The sequence below is a fragment of the Lampetra planeri genome, chromosome 21 (assembly GCF_965212315.1).
Source record: "Lampetra planeri chromosome 21, kcLamPlan1.2.h2, whole genome shotgun sequence".
Classification (NCBI taxonomy): Eukaryota; Metazoa; Chordata; class Hyperoartia; order Petromyzontiformes; family Petromyzontidae; genus Lampetra; species Lampetra planeri.
Window position 1 is genome coordinate 988,218 of NC_136127.1, and position 20,203 is coordinate 1,008,420.

The window sequence follows — 20,203 nt, forward strand, 5'->3', positions numbered from 1 at the left end:
TCGAGGAAAGCCTTTACAAGTCTCAAGACTCAGCAGGATCTTGAAGTGATATGTTTGACCAATTCTCGTTTAAGCAGTATTTTGCTTGGGAATTAAAGTGGCCAGAGAAAACCCACATTTGTGAAAGGATAATATTTAAACGTCTGTACGGAACGCGAATAAATTAATAGGATGGGAAGTATTGGCTTTAGCTAACATACACCACAATAACCAGTCTCGATTGAACTCATTTCTTTTTAACTACTTTTGGTGTTTAGTTTGTTGTCCTTCCCCCTGCACCTACGATTATCATGGTTGGCTATGTATGGTGCAAAAGAAGTTCAACATATACATGCAACACGGGGATTAATGCAGCCAAGATTAATATTTCTAATTCATAGATTTGGCCAAATATGTGTGGTAAGACCCTCCACCACTAACAGCCAAACAAATCAATTGCCAGACATGCGTTTGACATGCTGATTACAATTATTGTTACAGTGTTTGGATAAGTTGAAGAACAATATTCACAAACAAATTTATCACTTTGTATAAAGTTTCGCTTGAAACTGGAGCCAAACTTTTTTCAGACAAGATCCAAGAAGTCAGAATAAAATTTAAAACCTAACCCAAAAATAAATGTTTAATCAAAAGGTTTTAAGGTTGCTTGACGAAAGGAAAATAAAGGTTACATGAAATGCAACTGGTGACATTCCAATGCTGAAATACTACCCGCAAATTACTACATTTGATTACACACAGCGACAAAGTCAATCTCTAATGTGAAAACCTGTCTGGACCCTCCTGAAAAAGGGTTGAGACTCCGCATGGCTTTCCTGAGTAAACAATAAAAGCCTGTACTTTACCCCTCATACAACACCTGAAATAAGTTTTCAGAATAGAGGGTTGGGAGACCGGGAACGAGGATAAGGGGCATAACAACGGCAGATTAGACGGGAGCCGGACTCAGAGGGGTAGAAAGAAAAAATACTCGTCTCGTCGTCCCTTATGTTTTGCTGCTCTTTATGTCAGCTGTGTTTCAGTTAAACCCCTCTCTCCTTTCATCATCCCTTCCCCTTTACTAAAAAAAACTCACCCTTTCCCCCTTCGGTGAGACCCCCCCCCCCTCCCCCGTATGGTCTGATGCAGCGAGCCCGTTCCGCATCTTTTTATCCCCTTGATTTTCGTAACCGGTTTGGCTTATGTTAATGGTGTGTACACATAACGGGCCCGCACATTGCCTCAATAATAAAAAAAGGCTGTACTTGAATACATTTTGCGAGTGTGTGCGGTTACCGCAGTGAGGCCTTACCTTGGTGGTTCCGTCAAATGAGCAGGAGAGCAGGAGGCTCTGGGACAGAAGGCAGAAGCACTTCACGTCCTCTGTGTGCTCGTCAAGCAGGGAGCACTGCCCCCCCCCTTCCCTCCACCTCCACATCTGAGCACAATGGAAGACAATTAATTCAACCTCCATTTATAAGAGCAGATAATTACAATTTCACTTGCAAGTAAGTTGACACTCTCGTAACAATATTCTTTGCATTTATGTGGCATTGCTTAAATGCCCCGACGACTCGAAGAACCTTAACATCCTCGTGGCACGTCCCCACCTTTGACTGCGACTCCATCATTAAGAGTCAAGGTCTTCAGAGAGAATCTAATTCCCTTCCAAAGTCAATTAAAAGTAAAGCCCCTATCTCATGGCAGATGTCCCTATGAGACAATTGCACCTCCGATTAGCACGGTTGGCTACGTACTGTGCGAAAGTAGTTCAACATAAAGTACATACATAGGTGACTAAGCACCGGCCTGCAAGCAGTGGGCAATAGTTCACCAGTAGGGGGCAATGATTGCTATGTTTGTAATCCCAATTCGTGAGTCATTTGCCAGAAATGTTTTGCGAATTCGGAAATCTAGGAACACATCGCACACACAATTGCCTACTCGTTTGGAACGACGTAAGGGGATTTTTGACATACATCCGCAGCATTAACCAGGATGGCCTGCCGGATACGATCCACGAGCCTCTGTAACAAGCAGTGAACATGCTATCGCTGGGCTATGGCTTATTTCACACAAAGCCTCCTGCTCACTCTTAACACGTCCCATGGAGATGAGAGACCCCATGACGCTGTTTTATTATTTACCACTGTCAAGCAGCTCATGCATTGCTATAAATTAAGAGCGGAAACATCTAGTGTCTGTGAATCCTCTTATATGCGGTCTATCTTCCACATCATCGTCACAGAAGAGAGGCGTTCTCCTCAATGTGAAAAACGTGTCCCCTTGTGTCATAAAAGTTTGGGTGATGCCCAGTGGGGGGTGAGGTTGCTGTCATCCGAATTCAGTAAATTTGCAGGTAACTTTTCAGCATCAGAATGTTTGCCCAATAATGGTTACTTTATTTTAAACAATAATTTGTGGGAGGAAACGGGGGATATCACATACAGAACATGGTGGTGTAATCTCATACAGAACGTGGTGAGAGCATACAAACTGTGCACACAGATAGGCGTCCGAATCAGGAATCAAATTCAGGGGCTTCTTGCTGTGACGCACGGGTGTGTATGCACGTGGGAAGTTGAGTGCATGGGAAGTTGAGTGCATGTGAAATCACGCACCCTCAGAGTTGCATCATCGGAACAGGAGAGGAGAACGTGTCCATCCATCAGGAACTGGCATTGTCTCACGCACTTTGTATGCCCCTCCAATACGTGCAGGATGTTGCCACTCTCTGTGTCCACAATCTAGTGCACACACACAACAGATCCCTCAAACTATGGGGCAAGTTAAGTTTATTATATTTAACTAGATGAAAACTCTTTAGAGACACGGAATAGTCTCATTTGCAAGAGTGACTTAGGTGACCAACGCTATGAGAAACGTATGGGGGCCAGCACGGTGCACGGGGGGGTGGGGGAAGTGGTGTGGCCTGAACCACTCCTGGCTACCTCTGTCTTTCCATTGTTGACGGTCATGCATTGCACCAAATGCTCGTGTAAGGCTGAATCGACTTAAGGACAGGTAAGGGCAGGTTCAATCATATCTTTTGATGAACATGCATGGCGAGATATCAAATACGGGTTTGCTGGAATTACAGAAAAATACAAAGGTTAATTGTATAACCATTACAGACTGTTGGGACAAGTGCTGTTAAGCAAGCACCTTGAAAACCAACACGGTACACAGAGGGGGTTATTGTGGTCACTGCTGGTGTCGACTGCTGCACCAGATAGACTGAGTCAACCTAAGGACGGCCTCGAACAGGTTGAGATATGTGCCCGTCATGTCGGAATCAGAATATATTCAGCATCAGAATATTAATTTTTACTGGAGGAATGCCAAATTTCATTCGTGTTACTGTGACGTGAAATTTTCCAAAACGTCGCCGATTACACATTTTTAATTTTAAGGCTACAGTGTTATTGACGAATGAGTTGATAATTGTGATATTTATGCTAGTGAACCACTGCCAATGCAAAATCACCAAATAATTTGGTTAACATCCATTCGGATGTTTTTTCTCTTGCTTATTTTCGTACTTAAATTTTATGTGATTTTTTTGTAATGTTGTAGCGCTGCGCACTAACTACACCACTGCTCCATGCACCTTTCCACCGCTTTCCAAAGACAAAGATCCCCCCTATATAGCCTAAACAGACTGTTGGGGCAAATGCTGTTAGCGAGCACCGATGAAGGCCGGCACGGCATACGAGGTGCGTGGCCAACACCATGCCTGGCCGCCTTTGTCTCGCTATTGGTGATGTTTACACACCGCACCAGGTACTCATTTGAGGCTAAGTCAGCCTAGGGGAGGCCCAGGACCGGTTCAGATATTTGTCTCTTATGTGGACAGTGAGCGAGAATTGAACTTGGGTCCCCGGGTTCGTAGCGCACCACCCTAACCACTACACTGTGCTGTGCAATGAAGTCTGCGTGCGTGTAAACCTGCATGATTCCGCTCTCACAGCCCATCGCCGCAATGCTTCCATCCCCGCTCAGGCAGCAGCAGCGAACACGCGATGGCAGTGGGTCGCTCACGCTCACCACCTGCCCCGTCTCGTCAACCACCTACACCCGCCCACACACACACACAACAATGCAAGTTTCTCTCTTCCCCCCTCCCCGCCTCTGTCTACCAAGCGGTAAGCATGGCTACACCACAGTTAATCAATCAGCAGTTCGTGGGTGGTAGGGTAAAGTGTGGGTAAGGCCGACCTCTTATAACATCTAGTCAACGTGGTACAGTAGACCAACACAATCTTGAGCATTCACGCCGGTGGAGGCCGTTCCACCAGCAGCTGAATGAGCAAGCAAATGCAGGGCTGCCCCTGTGCCTTTCACACACGTGTGTGTATGATATGTATCATCCATCGACTAAATTTGAGTATCCAAAGGTAAGTACGGTGTTAAGGAAGCCACATGACATGGGTTTCACATCGTTGCATTACAGCATGACCTCATGTTATTGCATAACGTCATGTTACAGATTGTGCGGGGCCGTAGCTGAACAGCTGTCCGTCTTATTTGTTGTACATTCCGTACAATAATTCTCGCAGGGCATAGACCGTGTCACATCGCAACCACATTCACGTTGCGTCTGTGGCCTGGAGGAAGAGGGTGGGCTGAGCCCCTCCTCCTTCTAAATCAGCTTTTCCTCCATCATCTCATTGTCATCATCGTTAATATCATAGGTATGTAAACTTAATTTAATGTTTATTTATGATTTATTATGTTATTGTGTCATGCACTGTATTTTACTCGGTGTTTAGTTAATAAACAGGCAACTTAGTTAAGCTATGATGAGTATGACAACGGCCGTAATTCCCCGAACCTATTTTCCATATTCCTTGTACTTTCAAACCACGGATTTGCCTACCGCAGCATTTTCCAGGAACCTAACCCCCGCAGTTGGCGAGGGATTACTGTATGCCTAAACAATGTGCAATGAACACTAATTCATGAGCAAATGAAATGCAAATGTACGCAAATAGAACGTGGGGGGGTAGCCTGGATCGACTCGAACTTTCCCATCCCCCCTCAACCTAAAAAAAGGCAACCCGGCTAAGCGTGCTGACGAACAACGAGCTGTGCACAGATCGAGGCGGTCTACGCTCCCACACCCGCAGGCAGTTGTTGATGTCAGGAGCAGCGATATGGAGAGAGCCGTCCTCCCGGAAGAGCGTGTGCGTGTCGCGTTTGAGGTACACGCCGGCCGCACTCTCCTCCCCGTTCACCTGCCACAGCTAGGCACACACACCTCCGATTAGTACGGCTGGCTACGTACGGTGCAAAAGAAGCTCAACATACATACATACACAAGGGGCCCACGTTTACTAAACCAAAAAATGATAAACTGCTTTCATTTCACCAAGTAAGGCCCCACTCTACGATATATCTCTTTTTGAGAAGCGACCGGGCTATCACAAATTATAGCTAAACAAAGTGTCTTATCATCACGTGGAAATTTATATCAGCAGAATAAATAACAAACGAACAATAAGCAGAATAATATAAGTAAATATATAACTGGAAAAATATTGATAACTATAAATAAAAATGAACATATAATAAATACACCATATGCTACTACAGCAATATACGATTACTACAGTAACTATATACGCTACTACAGTAATACATACTATATACGCTACTATAGAGTTCAGAGCGAAGCGGTCAGGTAGAGTGATGATCCAGCACTCACCGATTCACTCCAGTCACTCGCAACACTGGCAGTCAGACACCTCCTTGTCACTCCTCTCGCTTCTACCATGGTTACTGTTCCCGTGAACTTCACCGATGCCTTCACCCATGTTGAGGGCTCGGTTTACCAGACTGACTGTTTTATCTCACCCATACCGTGTTCTACCACCACACTGCAGGTCACAACAATGCACTCACTCACCCACCTACCTCACCCCCTTCCCCATACACCACCCACTTCCCCATACACTCACCCACCTCACACTCACCAACTCCACCACTCACTCACCACACTGCAGGTCACCTCACTTCTTTGTTTCTTCCTTTTCCATTGCTCTACTTTGGAATTCCCTACCATTGTCTCTTGCTCAGTTCTATAAACATGATAACTTTAATCTATTTACAACTTTATTAGTGCTATTTGTTGCTGGGCCGCTTGACGTGTTGATCCCTTGGGGCTGTGCTTAGCAACAGTGTAAAAGACAAAAAGCCTTTCCTTCAAGTTCAGAATGAGGGCACTCACGGAGACTGTGTGGTCCTCCGAGGCAGACAGCAGCCACGAGCCGTCGGCTGAGAAGGCGACGCCGTGCACCCAGCCCACGTGACCCCGGTAGTCCGCCGTCTTGCGGCAGCTCTTGACGTTCCACATCTGAGAGGACGATGCAGAAGAAACAACGCGGGCGCAAAGCGAGGTCGGCCCACTGCGCAATCGACCTGCCCAGTGCTGGCCAACGGCTCGCGCAACGCAAAACTCAAGCGCACCCTGGCTTACACATCCAGGAATCTCCTCCCATCCCCACACAGCTGTAGAAATGTCCAAGGTTCTCACGTTTCTAATTCAAATTAGGGCGGCAGGGTGGCAGCACTTGGGCCTCACAACAAGAAGGGCCTGTGTTCGATTACAGACTCGGGTGCCTTTCTGCGTGGGTTTTCTATGTTCGTCCCCTGTTATCTTATCTTAAAATAACTTATATATCGCCTTAGATAAGGCGATATATAAAAACAGAATTAACAATGATACATATGAATGTAATGGTGGAGATGGGGTGAATGAAATAGATGAGAGGAAGCAATGGCCAATCTCGGATGTGTGAATTCGGTGAAAGTTAAATTGATGACAGTAAATGATGATGAATGGACTGGATGAATAGGGAATGAATGAAAGCCATATCATGAGAATATGAAGAGGGAAAGTAATGGTGGTGGTTATGGGGGGAGGTGAAGGGGTCGTGGGGTGAGCTAGGGAACAATAAGTGAGTTTTGAGTGTGGAGCGGAAACTAGTGACCGCAGGTGACTGCTTAACAGTAATCAACGCAGCCAGGTGGCTCAGCAGTAGTTGCGGCTCGCAAGTGGAGCTTACGAGTTTAAATAACGGTTGGGGTTCTACTCGGCGCATCATCTCTCTCAGGGATTGATAAAACGAATACCACATTGTGGGGAAGTCAACAGTGGTTGTCCTACGGATAGACTCACCCTCGCTATAGGAATGTGGAATGTATGCCGCTGACTCAGGGCTGTAAACACGAGACAAGCACCAACGCCTCGACGTTCGGTTGAGCAGGAAAATCACCGGAACTTCACGACCACCGCGCCGCCTGTTCCAGATGTTGCAGCACCAGTACCTCTAGGGAGTAGGAGGAGAGCCCCACGGCGCAGTGCAGGCTGTCGGGAGCGAAGGCCACTGCCAGGATGGTGCAGTGGGCGTGAGTCCTGAGCACGTTCTCGCACGCGACCGTGAGAGCATTGAACACCTGGCGAGACAACGACGCCACCCCCAGGTGAATTCCGGCCAGATCGGGGGGCCGGCCCCACCTGCTGCCCAGGGCGCAAGGGCGGTGTTGCTGAGCTCGTTTAGGGCCGCGCGCGAGTAGGGGGATTAACGAGGCGTCATTTGCGACAGAGACCTGGGGAAATTCATTGACCAAGGACGAATCGCAACATGCGCGTCCATTACATATGCCGGGTAAAAGACTATATGAAAAATAAAGTCATTGGGTGATGGACATTAACTTGGTTGAGCCTGGTATGCAGCAGGTCTTGGGTTCGCTACCGACGCCTGTATATTTGGAGTTTGCGTGTTGTCCCCATGGTCACGTGGACTTTTCCCTTCATATTTAGAAACATGCGTTTAGATCAGGGGTGGGGAACCTTTTTTCTGCCAAGGGCCATTTGGATATTTATAACATCATTCGCGGGCCATACAAAATTATCAACTTAAAAATTAGCCTGTTATATTTGGTCAAAAATTTAATTAACTCACCCCTAATGTGATGGCTGTAACTGCTTCTCTTTGGCAAGGCGTGTGATGTTAGCTGGTATTGATGATGTTGCTACTTGCAACTGCTTTTCCAGGTTTGGTCTTAGATTTATTGAATTTCGAGTTCCGCCTGCGGTTGCCTTGGCAGGGCCAGACCAAATTATTTGGTCGTATACGGTCCGCGGGCCGGACATTCCCCACCCCTGGTTTAGATTATTTGGCTGCTATAAATTTCCACATGACAAGCCACTTCGTTGCACTATCATTTGTGGCCAGGTCGCTTCTGAAAAAGAGCTGCACAGCTCAGTGGGCCTTGCCTGGCAAAATAAAAAAGACAGTTTATAGAGTTTGACTTATTTATCTGATGACGTCACACATTTGACCAGCTGGCTCGGCGGTAGAGCGAAACGGCTCGCAATCAGAAGGTCGTGAGTTCAAATCCTGGTCGGAGGTCCACTCGGCCCATCATCCCTCGGGGCTCAAAAAAATTTGTACCACTTTTTGGGGAAGTCAACAGTGATTGTCCTATGGTAAGACTCATCCCTGCCATAGGAACGTGGAACTTCCAGCACTTTTTACAGCTGTAAACGAGAGATGAGTGCCGCCTCAGGAAATCGACCACTCACGAAGATGATGTTTTCTGCGACGGCCACGATCCGGCTTCCGTCCGGGGACCACGCGCAACTTCGGAGGGCGAGGGAGCGCTCCCCCCTATTCGTTGCCCCATCCTCGGAGTCGACGCAATCGCGCACGTCGACAGAGCACTCCTCCTGCCGCAGTTTTACGCTCCACACCTAGGGCGCGGGTGCGCAGACCCAGACACACGCAGACGTAGAAAGACAAAGATCCCCCCATGTATAGCCGTGACAGACTTTTTGAGCAAGTGCTGTTAGCAAGTGGCATTTACGAAGGCTGGCATGGCACACCAGGTGGTGGGTGGCTAGCACTACACCCAGCAACCTTTGTCTCCTGAGTGGCGAAATTTTCAACAGGTACTCATTTAAGGTTGAGTCGACCTAGGGGAGGCCCAGGACCGGTTCAAATTATCGTCACTGGTGTTGGCCGTGAGTGGGAATCGAACTTGGGTCACAGCGCACACAGTCACATGTACACAGACACACACACACATGTATTAAACAGCGCAGATACACATGTGCACAAGAGTTGACAGGATGTAGCCATGAGCGAAACACTTATGAATGGAACTGGCCAAACATCCAGATGCAGGAACCTCCTGTAAAACGTAGTCTTGATATTCAGTGAGGCTTTCTTGGGTAAATAAAGAGCATTATTTATAAAGAGCCTTATTTATCATTATATATCTACGCGAGTGGCTTGAATAACGAATGTGGAATTTTATTTGTATGGAGTGCGATGCCATCTGAGTGGCAGTACCTTGAGTGTGCAATCAACAGAGCAGCTCACAAGACGCTGGTCATCCGGAGAGAAACAGCAGCAGCGAACCGGCCCAGAGTGGCCGAGAAGGGCCGAGCCTTTCCCCTGTCCCTTCCACTCCCACAGCTACGCACACACACACAAAAAGACACAGATTTCTTATCGTCTTAACAGACTGTTGGGGAAACTGCTGTTAGTAAGCACTTAGGAAGGCCACTATGGCACACGAGGAGGTGGGTGGCCAGCGCCTTGCCCGGACACCTTTGTATCCATAGTGGCGATAATTACAAGTTCCTAACAGTGACATAACTTAACACTATATTGGATCATTCTTACAAGAGTTATTGTGACCCCATGTTACAGACAAACGGACCATCACAGATAATGCATAAATGCATGCAGACTTAGCTGGAAAGCATCAGCAAATAAATTGCATTTCCTACCCTTTTGTAAAACAAAAATATCAACATGAATATTCTTGCGAACAAGATTAATTGCATTTACTCTGGATTTTAATATAGAACGATATAATCATGTACGTAATTAAACATACAATACAATGCAACATAAGTGCATGTACAAAATAAATATTGGACCAACGACCCTGAAGTACATTCATAATAATCGTTGCATTATTATGGCATTTCTTATATGGCTCAGCAACTCAATGCGCCTCACATCTCATCATAAATATGCAAAGGGAATTCCCCAGTGGCTGTTCCTGTGCAGCACCGGTCTTTCTCAATCTTGTTTGGCCCGCGGACCACTCGGCCGATAAGAACAAATTCGCGGACCACCCAGCCCACAACCATTTGTGACAAAACGCATTCACTTCTCTCTCTCAAGCAGAATCTTTATTGAGACGAGAGGAATCCAATGAGCTATGAAGCTCTTTTTCACAAATACCAGTCATCTAAAATTATTCATATTACTATGTAATGCTGGCCCTAGAGAGGCACGGCGTGCGGTGTATTGACATCGCAGACACCACTTGGATGTGGGTGCAATACCGGCCCTAGAGGGGTTTGGTAAGCGCTGATCGATAATGCTGGATGGCACCACGATTGGCGTGGAGTGTCGGCCCCGAAAGGATAGGGTGTGGGAGTGCCGGCCATGGAAATAGGGTTACTAAGGGCCGTGGCACTCCGGTTGACCCCAGAGGACACGTGACCGGTTAAGTCTACACAGGGACCCCAAGTTGGGGCTAGGGGTGGTCACGTGTCAGGGTCGAGATCCTGCTCGAGGATTCTGGAAGTTGGTCATGGCCAAGAGCGGAGCCAGCCACGCCACAGAGGATATAAGCCGGGTCCCCCAGAGGGACTGGCGCTGTTGTTCATGCTGAAGAAACCTTCGTCTACGTTCTACGTCCTACAGAGTCTCCAACACGTGGACCAGGATCCAAGCTGCGGTCCGGTCCTTTGTAGCTAGTTACGGTGCAATTAGTGTAGTTAGCCTGGTGGTCACCACCATAGGTTGTTATTCTGTAAAGGGGCAGTTGCCCCGTGTGTTGGTGTTAATAAATGTGCTGCCTCCAAAGAGTACGTCTGCGACTCAGTTGAACTCACTACACAGGTATAAGTTTTTTTTTCCACGTCCGACACAAAAGGTATAAACGTTGTCATTATTGTCTGGATCAACCGGCGTTTGCATCACAGCCCCGCGGACCACACAGGTGGTACCGGGCACCGCACTCTGAGAACCACTGCTGCGCAAAACGAGGTGACCGAGCACCTGCCCACAAATGGCTACGAGGTTGCAGTCGGAAGGCGATGACTGCTGCTCCGTGTGTAGACCCACTGGGTGACCGAGGCGAGCGCGAGCCGAGATGAAGCCACTGAACCCGTGTGAGCGTTGTACCTTGATGGAGGAGTCCTGAGAGCACGTGGCGAGCAGTGGCTTGTGGAAGGCGTGCGCGAACGTGCAGTGCTGCACCTCGCCGTCGTGAGCCCTGTGCGTGCACAGCAGCCGGCCAGACTGCGCATTCCACAGCTGCAGTGCCACCCACAGCACACATTCACAATACACCACAGTTGAGTATCACAGAGCATCATCATCATCCATGATAAATACCCTGCTGAATGAAGGCCTCCCTGAGCTGGTGCCGCCGCCACCTTACAATACAAGAATCCATCCAGCACCTGCACATGGACAGAGTTCATTGCTCCGTCTCTCAGAGCATTATCCTACAAAGGGTCACGCACGTTTATCTATGCGGATGACCTTGTCCTGGTAACGCAAGCAAACCACTTTCCACAACATCGAATCCACTCTGAACCAAGACCTAAACACCATTGGGAAATATTTCCGGAAATGGAGTTTCAAGCCAACAGAAAGTGTGTTCCGGATTAATTGCTCTTGTGGCAAATGCTATGTTGGTCAGACAGAATGAATGATCAGCATGGAACTTAAAAAAACACTAAAGGAATATTGAATATTCCCAAATATAACTGTTGGCAGCGTTAGAACATGCGTGCCAACAAAGACACTCAATTGATTTTGATAATGTTGAAGTCCTGTACAAAACTAGTTACTACTGGCCAAGGCTAATTACAGAATCCATCGAAATTGAGAGAAATAAAAAAATATTGTACTCGTTCAGATATTTAAAGGCTTAGTGCTGCACTACACTGTTTAACTGCATGCCTATACAGGTCACCATAGGTCGATAGTGATTAAATGTGAGCAGACAACAATAGGTACTGCGATTTTACATGCTCACAAAAACAGGCATGTGCGTGCATGTGCATGTATAATGTATGTTGATTACCCTATAAATATCCAAACCGGTAATGGATATCCATTGTAATGTATATGCATATGTAATAAGAGAGCGCCATCTCCTGTATTATTGTTGGGGGTACATTACCTTATACAGGCTATGTTTATCTATAGTGGGCATTACATCTACGTGAAAGGTGATGGGGCGGAGCCTCTGTAACGTTCCCGAAGGTTCCAGGAGGATCGTGGACAGAGGCGGGGTTTAGACTCCGGGGAGCGAATATAAGCCGGGGGCACAGCAACGTTAGAGGTCGGTGTCTGAAGATCAAGAGAAGCTCCCCGTCGCTGCTGCCCCGCCATCTCCACTTGGCGGCTCGACCTCCAGCCGCTCAGCCGCTCCCTAGTGCGCCGTCAGCCAACGGCGTATTGGTGAGCGGGTGAGTGCCACGTGGCACGGGGCAGCGCAGCTACCCGAGTGGGTGGACATCCGCAGAGAGAGAAACGAGGCTCTACCGAAGATGAATTAATAAACAACTTGAAGTCCTTACTGTGTCGGAGCCACTCATTACACATACATTAACCCCCCCCTCCCGGCCTTCGCACCTGATTGGTTCACAAGTGACGACATCACATTTATCCCTCTATTTAAGAACGAAACAGGAAGATTTCTCCATAAATCGGGTTGTTGCCTGATGCTAGTTGTAATTACTGGTAAAACCTCGTACTCGAATTGTAAATGTTGTGGGTTTAGTCTCTAACACACCGGTGTGCTGTACTAGTAATGGATTGGCATGTATTGTTTACGTGATAAACCTTACTAATTGGCTGTGTCAGGTGGTGGCAGGTTTAACGACATATTTACGCAAACTCACCCAAAAAAAACCTCTATTATGGATAAAATTAGAGCAAGTGGCCAGTGCATAAGAGGGGAAAGCTTAGCAACAACAAGAAGAGTGAGAGCAGCAGCCGGATGATCCACCACCCTCTTGCACTCTCTTGACTCCCCTACTCACTCATCCAAGGGGCTGTCCATAAATTACGTCATGCGATTTTGGACGATTTTTTACCCCCCCCCGTCACACGGCGTCACAAAAGGTCAGACCTCTCCCCCTCAAATATGACGTCACAAAGCTCTGCCCCCCCCCCCCCCAAAAAAAAATAAAACATGCTTCAAATCGCTTTCAACTATTGTCATTTTAGTGCATATTTAATGTGGCGCTGCACTCTGATGTTGTAGGAGAAAATATTTATTAAAAAGTCTATTTAATTATTAGAACGTGTTGTTAATATTGATTTAAAGTTGCGCATTTTGATGTGACGTCACATTTCTCAACCCCCCCCCCCCCACGTTACACATCGTCACAAATGTCTGACCCCCCCCCCCAGGTGCGTGACGTAATTTATGGACGGCCCCCAAACGCATTCCACCAAGCTTTCGAATCATCGTTGGTGAGTATTGTATTCATTTATTTGTTTAAAATTAGTAAAAACTCATACCTTTATTAAAGTCTCTGCTTCAAATGATGAAAGCAATTACACTGTAAATGTAATGGCCTTAGGCTGGCAAAAAAATCTCTCCCTGGAACCTGGTTCACCAAGGAGCAGCGACATGGGGAAGCCGACGATGCGCCCTGGCGGGTTTGGTTGTCCCACCTTGATGGTGTGATCGGCGGAGCATGTGGCGATGACCCTCCCATTTGGCGCGAAGGTGCAGCAGAGGACAGGCTCGTCATGGGCGTAGGTGGCCATCAGCTCCTCGCCTGTTCGGGAATTCCACTTCTATGTTCCGTACACACAGCACAAACCACAAACACTGACAAATGTGCACAACCATTCAAACTCACAACAACCATTTTTTCCACTGGCACCTCGGGGACGTGTCACCGAGGAGCCGTCATGGTACGAGTGGGTACCCCACCGGCTGCTTCCCGTGCCGACCCAAAACCAATTGGTGCTCCGCTGGCCCCTCACTAAGCATCCAATTCTGGCCCGGGGCGTGGATGACGTGCGTTATGCGTTTCACATCACACCTGAACAAGCGCAATAAAAACTGCATCCAGACATAGTGGGAGCCTTGCGGTGCCGAAGAAGTGTTTGTGAGAGAGTGTGTGAATGTGTAGTGTAGCGGTTAGCGCGCTGCACCACGAACACGGCGACCTGAGTTCGATTCCCACTCATGGCCAACACCAGTGACAATTATCTGAACCGGTCATGGGCCTCCCCTAGGTTGACACAGTCTCAAATGAGTACCTGGTGTGGTGTGCAAACATTACCACTGGGGAGACAAAGGCGGGTGTCGTATTGGCCACCCTCCCCCCCCATGTGCCACGCTGGCCTTCATTGGTGCTCGCTAACAGCACTTGCCCCAACAGTCTGTTCAGGTTATATGGGGGATCATTGTCTTTGAGTGTACACCAGTTTGTGCGAGCCAACTCAAACACAGCATCACTGCATTGTCTACACGAGTCTCAACCGAATCATTGACATTGTTTTTCTAAAAAGATGACACCTTGGGCACAAGACAGTGTGGGGAAGGATGTGGATGAATGTCATAGACAACATGATGACCGGAGAGTATGACGCAGGGATAAAAGAGAGCGGGTGATGCGAGGCGGCCAGGCGCCCAGTTGTTTACCTTGAGGTAGCCGTCGCCAGCGCACGACGCCACGTATTCCCCTGAGCGCGAGAAGGCAGCATGGTACACGGCACCCGCATGCGCACGCACCACCAAGCGCTGCGACACCGCCACACACGCCTTGTTCCTGCCACGTGCCAGCACAATGGGGTGGAAGATAACGGCCATCTTGCGGTCTCACCCCGTTACGCTTGAAGCCACAACGAATGCCATTAGCATGGCGACCGAATGTCAATCGTCGACCTCTCGGTGGGAAGATCATCTTTAGAAGCCATCAGTGTGTTCCTGCTCAGGACCAAACCTTCCATCAATCACCGTGGTTGTGTACAGATTCGTCATCTCAACATTGAAGGCTTTTTTTCTCCGGGCGAAGTGCGACCATCTAGCGAAGATCCAGAAGACGAACAAAATCAACATCCTCGCACTCCAAAAAACCCAAGGTTCCAGCTAGGAATTAGCGTGCCGTCATCACATACACGGTTAGAAGCCGCTAACAACAAGCCATGCCCACTCATCAACATACAACCAAGCAAATGAGTTCATGTGAGAGCACAACAGGGCCTGCAATGCTACAAAGCCTACAGGCCGATGTAATGGCCACTAGAAAAACGATCCTGAGAGTGTTACTTTCTTTGGAATTTGAAAATCGACTGAAAAAACATAACCGTATGTTGAGCTTGGTGATACATGCAATATGAACTTAAATACTTTACCTAGTTTATATATTTATATTTAATGATCTGTTTACCTTTCCTACACATTGCACTCCGCCCGTTTTGTGTTGTAACTTTCTCACTCACCCCTACTGGACATCTGTGAAAAAGAGCTTAATAGCTCATCGGATTCCTTCAAGATAAAAATTCTGATTCTGAATCGAGCTAAGCTAAACAATATTTTGTTTTACCAGGTAAGGCCCACTGAGCTATATAGCTCTTTTTTAGAAGTGACCTGGCCACAAATGATAGCTCAACGAAATGGCTTATCACGTGGAAATGTATAGCAGCCAAATACTCTAAACACGTGATGTTGATTCTAAATGTGGAGGGAAAAACCGGAGGACCAGAAGAAAATTCCACGCCACCACAGGGAGAACATGCAAACTGAACAGTATCCATAGCTCTTGCGTAAGCATGTAACACAATACTCATACAACACACTACACTACTACAAACCACTGATATGTGTACCCTCCTGTGTAAGCGTATAATTAATCGGTGGTGACGTGACGAATAGATCGAACTTCACCACGTTCACAAGAGGGACTCTTTCATTTTCACTACCACTGGCAACAAAGGGGAATCCATAGGGGTACCTTCATTTTGTTTGTAAAATGTACCATTCCAGGTGAAGTAAGTATTGGTAAGGGAGTGTGCCTTACCAAACCTGGTACATCTGAATGTTTTCATGGAGAAATTTGAAACAGATGCCATCCTGACATCCACGTATCTTTTCCTTGTGGAAAAGATACGTAGATTACACATTTGTCATCTGGCCACATGGCCAGACAGCACTGGACCAATTTTTCAACCACATCAATTCCATTCACCCATCCATCAAATTCACCATGGAAGTATAAAACGATGGCAAGCTACCATTCCTGGATGTTTTAATCGAGAAGAGACCTGATGGCTCGTTGGGACATTCTGTCTACAGGAAGGCCACCCACACAGATTCCTATCTAAAACCTGATTCCCACCACTATCCAGCCTAGAAGAACTCCCTCATCAAAACACTACGCCATAGGGCACGTTGCATCTCCGACCAGCAACACCTAGCCAGTAAGCTGGAACATGTACACCAAGCCTTCAAGATGAATGGATATACAAACCGCACAATCCGCAAAGCTGTATCCCCAACCATGGGGAGAGAGCCATCTGAGGACCCAATCAAAACCATCACCTTGCCATAAATAGCAGGTGTTACCAAAAAGATTTTCATAATTTTGAACAAACACAAGATCCAGGTTCGATTCAACACACAACACAAAATCCGTGATTTGATCCCTTCTGTGAAGGATGTGATTACTGACATGCAATACCCTGGTGTCTACAGACTAAGTTGTGTCTGCGGTAGCAGTTACATCGGGGAAACGAAATGACATGTCTCAGACTGTGTTCACAAACACAAGGCAGATTTGAAACACGGCAGAACCAATACCTCTGCCGTGGCTGATCACTGTTAGAACGCGGTCGGTTCACACGACATTGTTTTTTCAGAGACCAAGGTACTCTGCAAACCTTCGGGCTACCATCAAAGATTTGTCCATGAAGCCATCCAGATATATAAACACAGACACAATTTCAACCGAGAAGATGGGTACAAACTCATCAATCATTGGAAGGATGTTATTAACCATGTAAGTCATAACATATAATAATAATAATAGGGTTTTTCCTTTTTTCTGGCAACAAAACTGAAACCTTTTTACAAGGATTCATGTCTGCATTAACCACAATACTTGCAGTCAAAATGCAAACAAAAAACATACTATGATAATATATGCATTGTCCTTGAAACTGATTGGTCCACACCAAAGGACGGCCTTCTTTTGAGCCTCGACCCAATTGGTGCTCGATCAGAGGACGCCAAAAGGCTTACAGCTCAAAAACAATGCACTATCAAAGTAATAAGGGCTCGGGGTGAGCATCTACATCATTATTCCTCCTTTTCCAGTACCAAAATATAATAATAGGGTTTTTCCCCTTTTTTCTGGCAACAAAACTGAAAACTTTTTTAAGGACAATGCATATATTATCATAGTATGTTTTTTGTTTGCATTTTGACTGCAAGTATTGTGGTTAATGCAGACATGAATCCTCGTAAAAAGGATTCAGTTTTGTTGCCAGAAAAAAGGGGAAAAACCCTATTATTATATTTTTATGGACACTTCAACCACTGACTATTTGCTTACCAAGGAAAGCCTCACTGAGTCTCAAGACTGCCAGGAGGGTCCTGCCAGGTTTTCACAGTGGGCGGCAATGTTACCATGTATAATCCGATTGAGTAATTTGCAGGAAAAATTTTGCATTGGAATGTTTTGGCCAAAACCAGTTACATTGGGGGTGGTTTTTTTTAGTTATGGGAGGAAACTCCGAAGGAAACCCATGCAGAGCAGGAGGAAAGCATACAAAACTCCACGCATAAATGTGCCCCAGTCGGGAATCGAAACCAGGCTCAAGTGTTGCCACTGCACCACCCTGCTGCCAAATTTAACACAATTTATATCTGAATTTGAATGCCATCAATAAATAAAGCTGCTCAATTCCGAATTGCAGTAATATTTTAATCAAATGCCGTTCCATTATGCATCATATTGCACCCTGTAAAGCTTAAACAGCAGTCTGCAATGAGGACACGGGGTAGGACAATTTATTTTAGATAAAAATATGGAAGACATGCAGCTTTGAAGTTCAATTTTAAACACACCATGGAGGATCTTTAAATAGCAAGATACTAATTCTCTGGTTTGGGATGAGGCTTCCATTCAAAAGGTTAAATTCGGAGGATTGCATGTTTTGCGGCAAATAAGTGTGGTTAATGCAGACTTGATGCTTTGTAAAATGTATCTATTTGGTGTTTGAACATCTTAACACCTCTTTTGTTGCAGGAAAAGGTAAAACCTCTTCTTATTTTTTCATATCAAATAAACTTATTGACTGCAAAATAGTACAAATGTTATCTTCGAAAGGATGATGGGCTGAGTCTATACGAAATGGAATGTTAACTCCTCTGATTACGAGTTAAGTGCTCTAACCAGCGCCACCGCGGCCCCTATATATTAACGCATACATGTTGCAGGTGACGGGTGGCTTGTTGCGTCCCAGGATCATGAGAGGTGGAGGCGGCTTTGGAAGGCCACCATCCAGCAGCGAATTCATCATGGTTGATGATGAGGATGACAGTGTACTTCTCTACGCATACAGACAAAAGTCTTGTACAACATATTTACGGGTCGGGTGTTGTTGAAGGTTGTGCCGGCCGAGAATTATGACCGAGCTTGGTAACGTTGCGCCGAGGATGCAGAGAACCGAGAAAAAAATCTAAAGACTCAATGGAGAATGCGGCATGGCCACCACTCACAGCCAGTCGAGGTAGACGGTGTTTGGTGGGTGACCGTGGGCAAGGCGCGCACGAGCCTGAGCGCAAACCGCCGAGCTGTCAGGCTGGCACAGCGCCAGCTGCAGCACGTCTGGCAGCCGCGTGGGTGTAAAGTGGTGTCCATTCACGGACAAGAACGCAAGGAAGTCCTTCCACATCGACCGCTCCTGCACAGAGATTCAGAGCGTGGGTGCGCAACGCAAAGCCAACGATATCGACATTGTAACTTTAAATATATGTTAATTTATTTACGATACAGAATAGATTTTTGGGTCAGGCCACATAATAATCTAGCCTATTTTTTGTTGTGAAACCACCCACCACATAACATAGCCAAATTAATAAAATTTTATAATCTAATTTGTACAACCTAGCCTAAGCCCCCGGGTTTGCCGGCACGGGTTCTGAATTTGACGAGAGGCCTCACGCAGACTTTCTGGCAGGGACTGCAGACTAACCGATTAGTCTTTAAGTCCTGAATTCGAATGTATTATGAGTTTGCATGCCCCTCCCCCCCTCAAGACAGAGAGTAAGAATATAACCCCTGGTTCACTCCAGAACTTAGCGACCTCCTCCAACAAATAAAACAAAGCATCACGGATCACAGCAACAAAATCCAAAACTCCTGCAGCCTCCCACTTTTTCAGAATACTCCATAATAAGTGTACTTAACATCATTGGAATTTCATTTGCCAGTAAAAATATGATAATTGTTTTTTTACCCTTCTATCTGGCAACAAAACTGACACCTTTTTACAAGGAGTCATGTTTGCATAGACCACAATACCTGCAGTCATAATGCAAACAAAAAACATAACTCTGATAATGTGCACTGTCCTTGAAGTTGATTGGTCCACACCCGAGACAGCTTTCCTTAGAGCCTAGTCTCACATGAGTTGGACCAGATGACGCCAAAAGGCGCACAACTCAAAGACAATGCACCATCAGAGTATGAGAGCTCAGGGATAAGCATTTACACCATTGGAATCTCATTTGCCAGTAAAAATATGATAATTGGTTTTTTACCCTTCTATCTGGCAACAAAACTGACACTCAACATGTTATTGCCAATAGAGAGCCAGCTTTCTCTGGTGAACATTCCTATAGCTCCAGATTCATCGTCAGGGAACCACGATGGCGAGATGTTAACTACCTTACCTGAGATCATGGGTTCGATCCCGACCCTAACATATGTATATTTGGAGTTTGCATGTTCTCCCCGTGGTCGTGTAGATTATTCTTCGTATCCTCCGGTTTTTCCCTCCAAATTTATAAACATGCGTTGAGAGTATTTGGCTGCTCGGTTACTCTCTCATCTAAATCACAATGCGATGCTCAACTTTCAATCTTGATAACTTCGCTTGCGTTTTGACATCCATCCTTGTTTGTGTGGCACACCCTGCCATCCATGCAT

General features: G+C 46.4%; 1 protein-coding gene across 3 annotated transcripts in view; it reads right to left on the reverse strand.

Annotated features, from left to right (window-relative positions):
* APAF1 (apoptotic peptidase activating factor 1) overlaps positions 1-20,203 on the reverse strand; it is a 66,401-nt gene that overhangs the window by 14,167 nt on the left and 32,031 nt on the right. For 2 of the 3 annotated variants that reach the window (XR_013586511.1, XM_078603698.1), the window contains exons 12-23: positions 18,772-18,956; positions 14,692-14,818; positions 13,710-13,835; positions 11,196-11,327; positions 9,339-9,464; positions 8,570-8,737; positions 7,309-7,437; positions 6,209-6,334; positions 5,103-5,225; positions 3,928-4,050; positions 2,601-2,726; positions 1,292-1,417 (exon numbers count right to left, since the gene is read on the reverse strand). Coding sequence is in view for 2 of the 3 variants with exons in the window: in XM_078603698.1 (XP_078459824.1) it covers positions 1,292-1,417; positions 2,601-2,726; positions 3,928-4,050; positions 5,103-5,225; positions 6,209-6,334; positions 7,309-7,437; positions 8,570-8,737; positions 9,339-9,464; positions 11,196-11,327; positions 13,710-13,835; positions 14,692-14,818; positions 18,772-18,956 (1,617 nt within the window). In the remaining variant the exon portion in view is untranslated. The remainder of the gene's footprint in view (positions 1-1,291; positions 1,418-2,600; positions 2,727-3,927; positions 4,051-5,102; positions 5,226-6,208; positions 6,335-7,308; positions 7,438-8,569; positions 8,738-9,338; positions 9,465-11,195; positions 11,328-13,709; positions 13,836-14,691; positions 14,819-18,771; positions 18,957-20,203) is intronic. The other variant, XM_078603699.1, reaches the window with a different exon arrangement.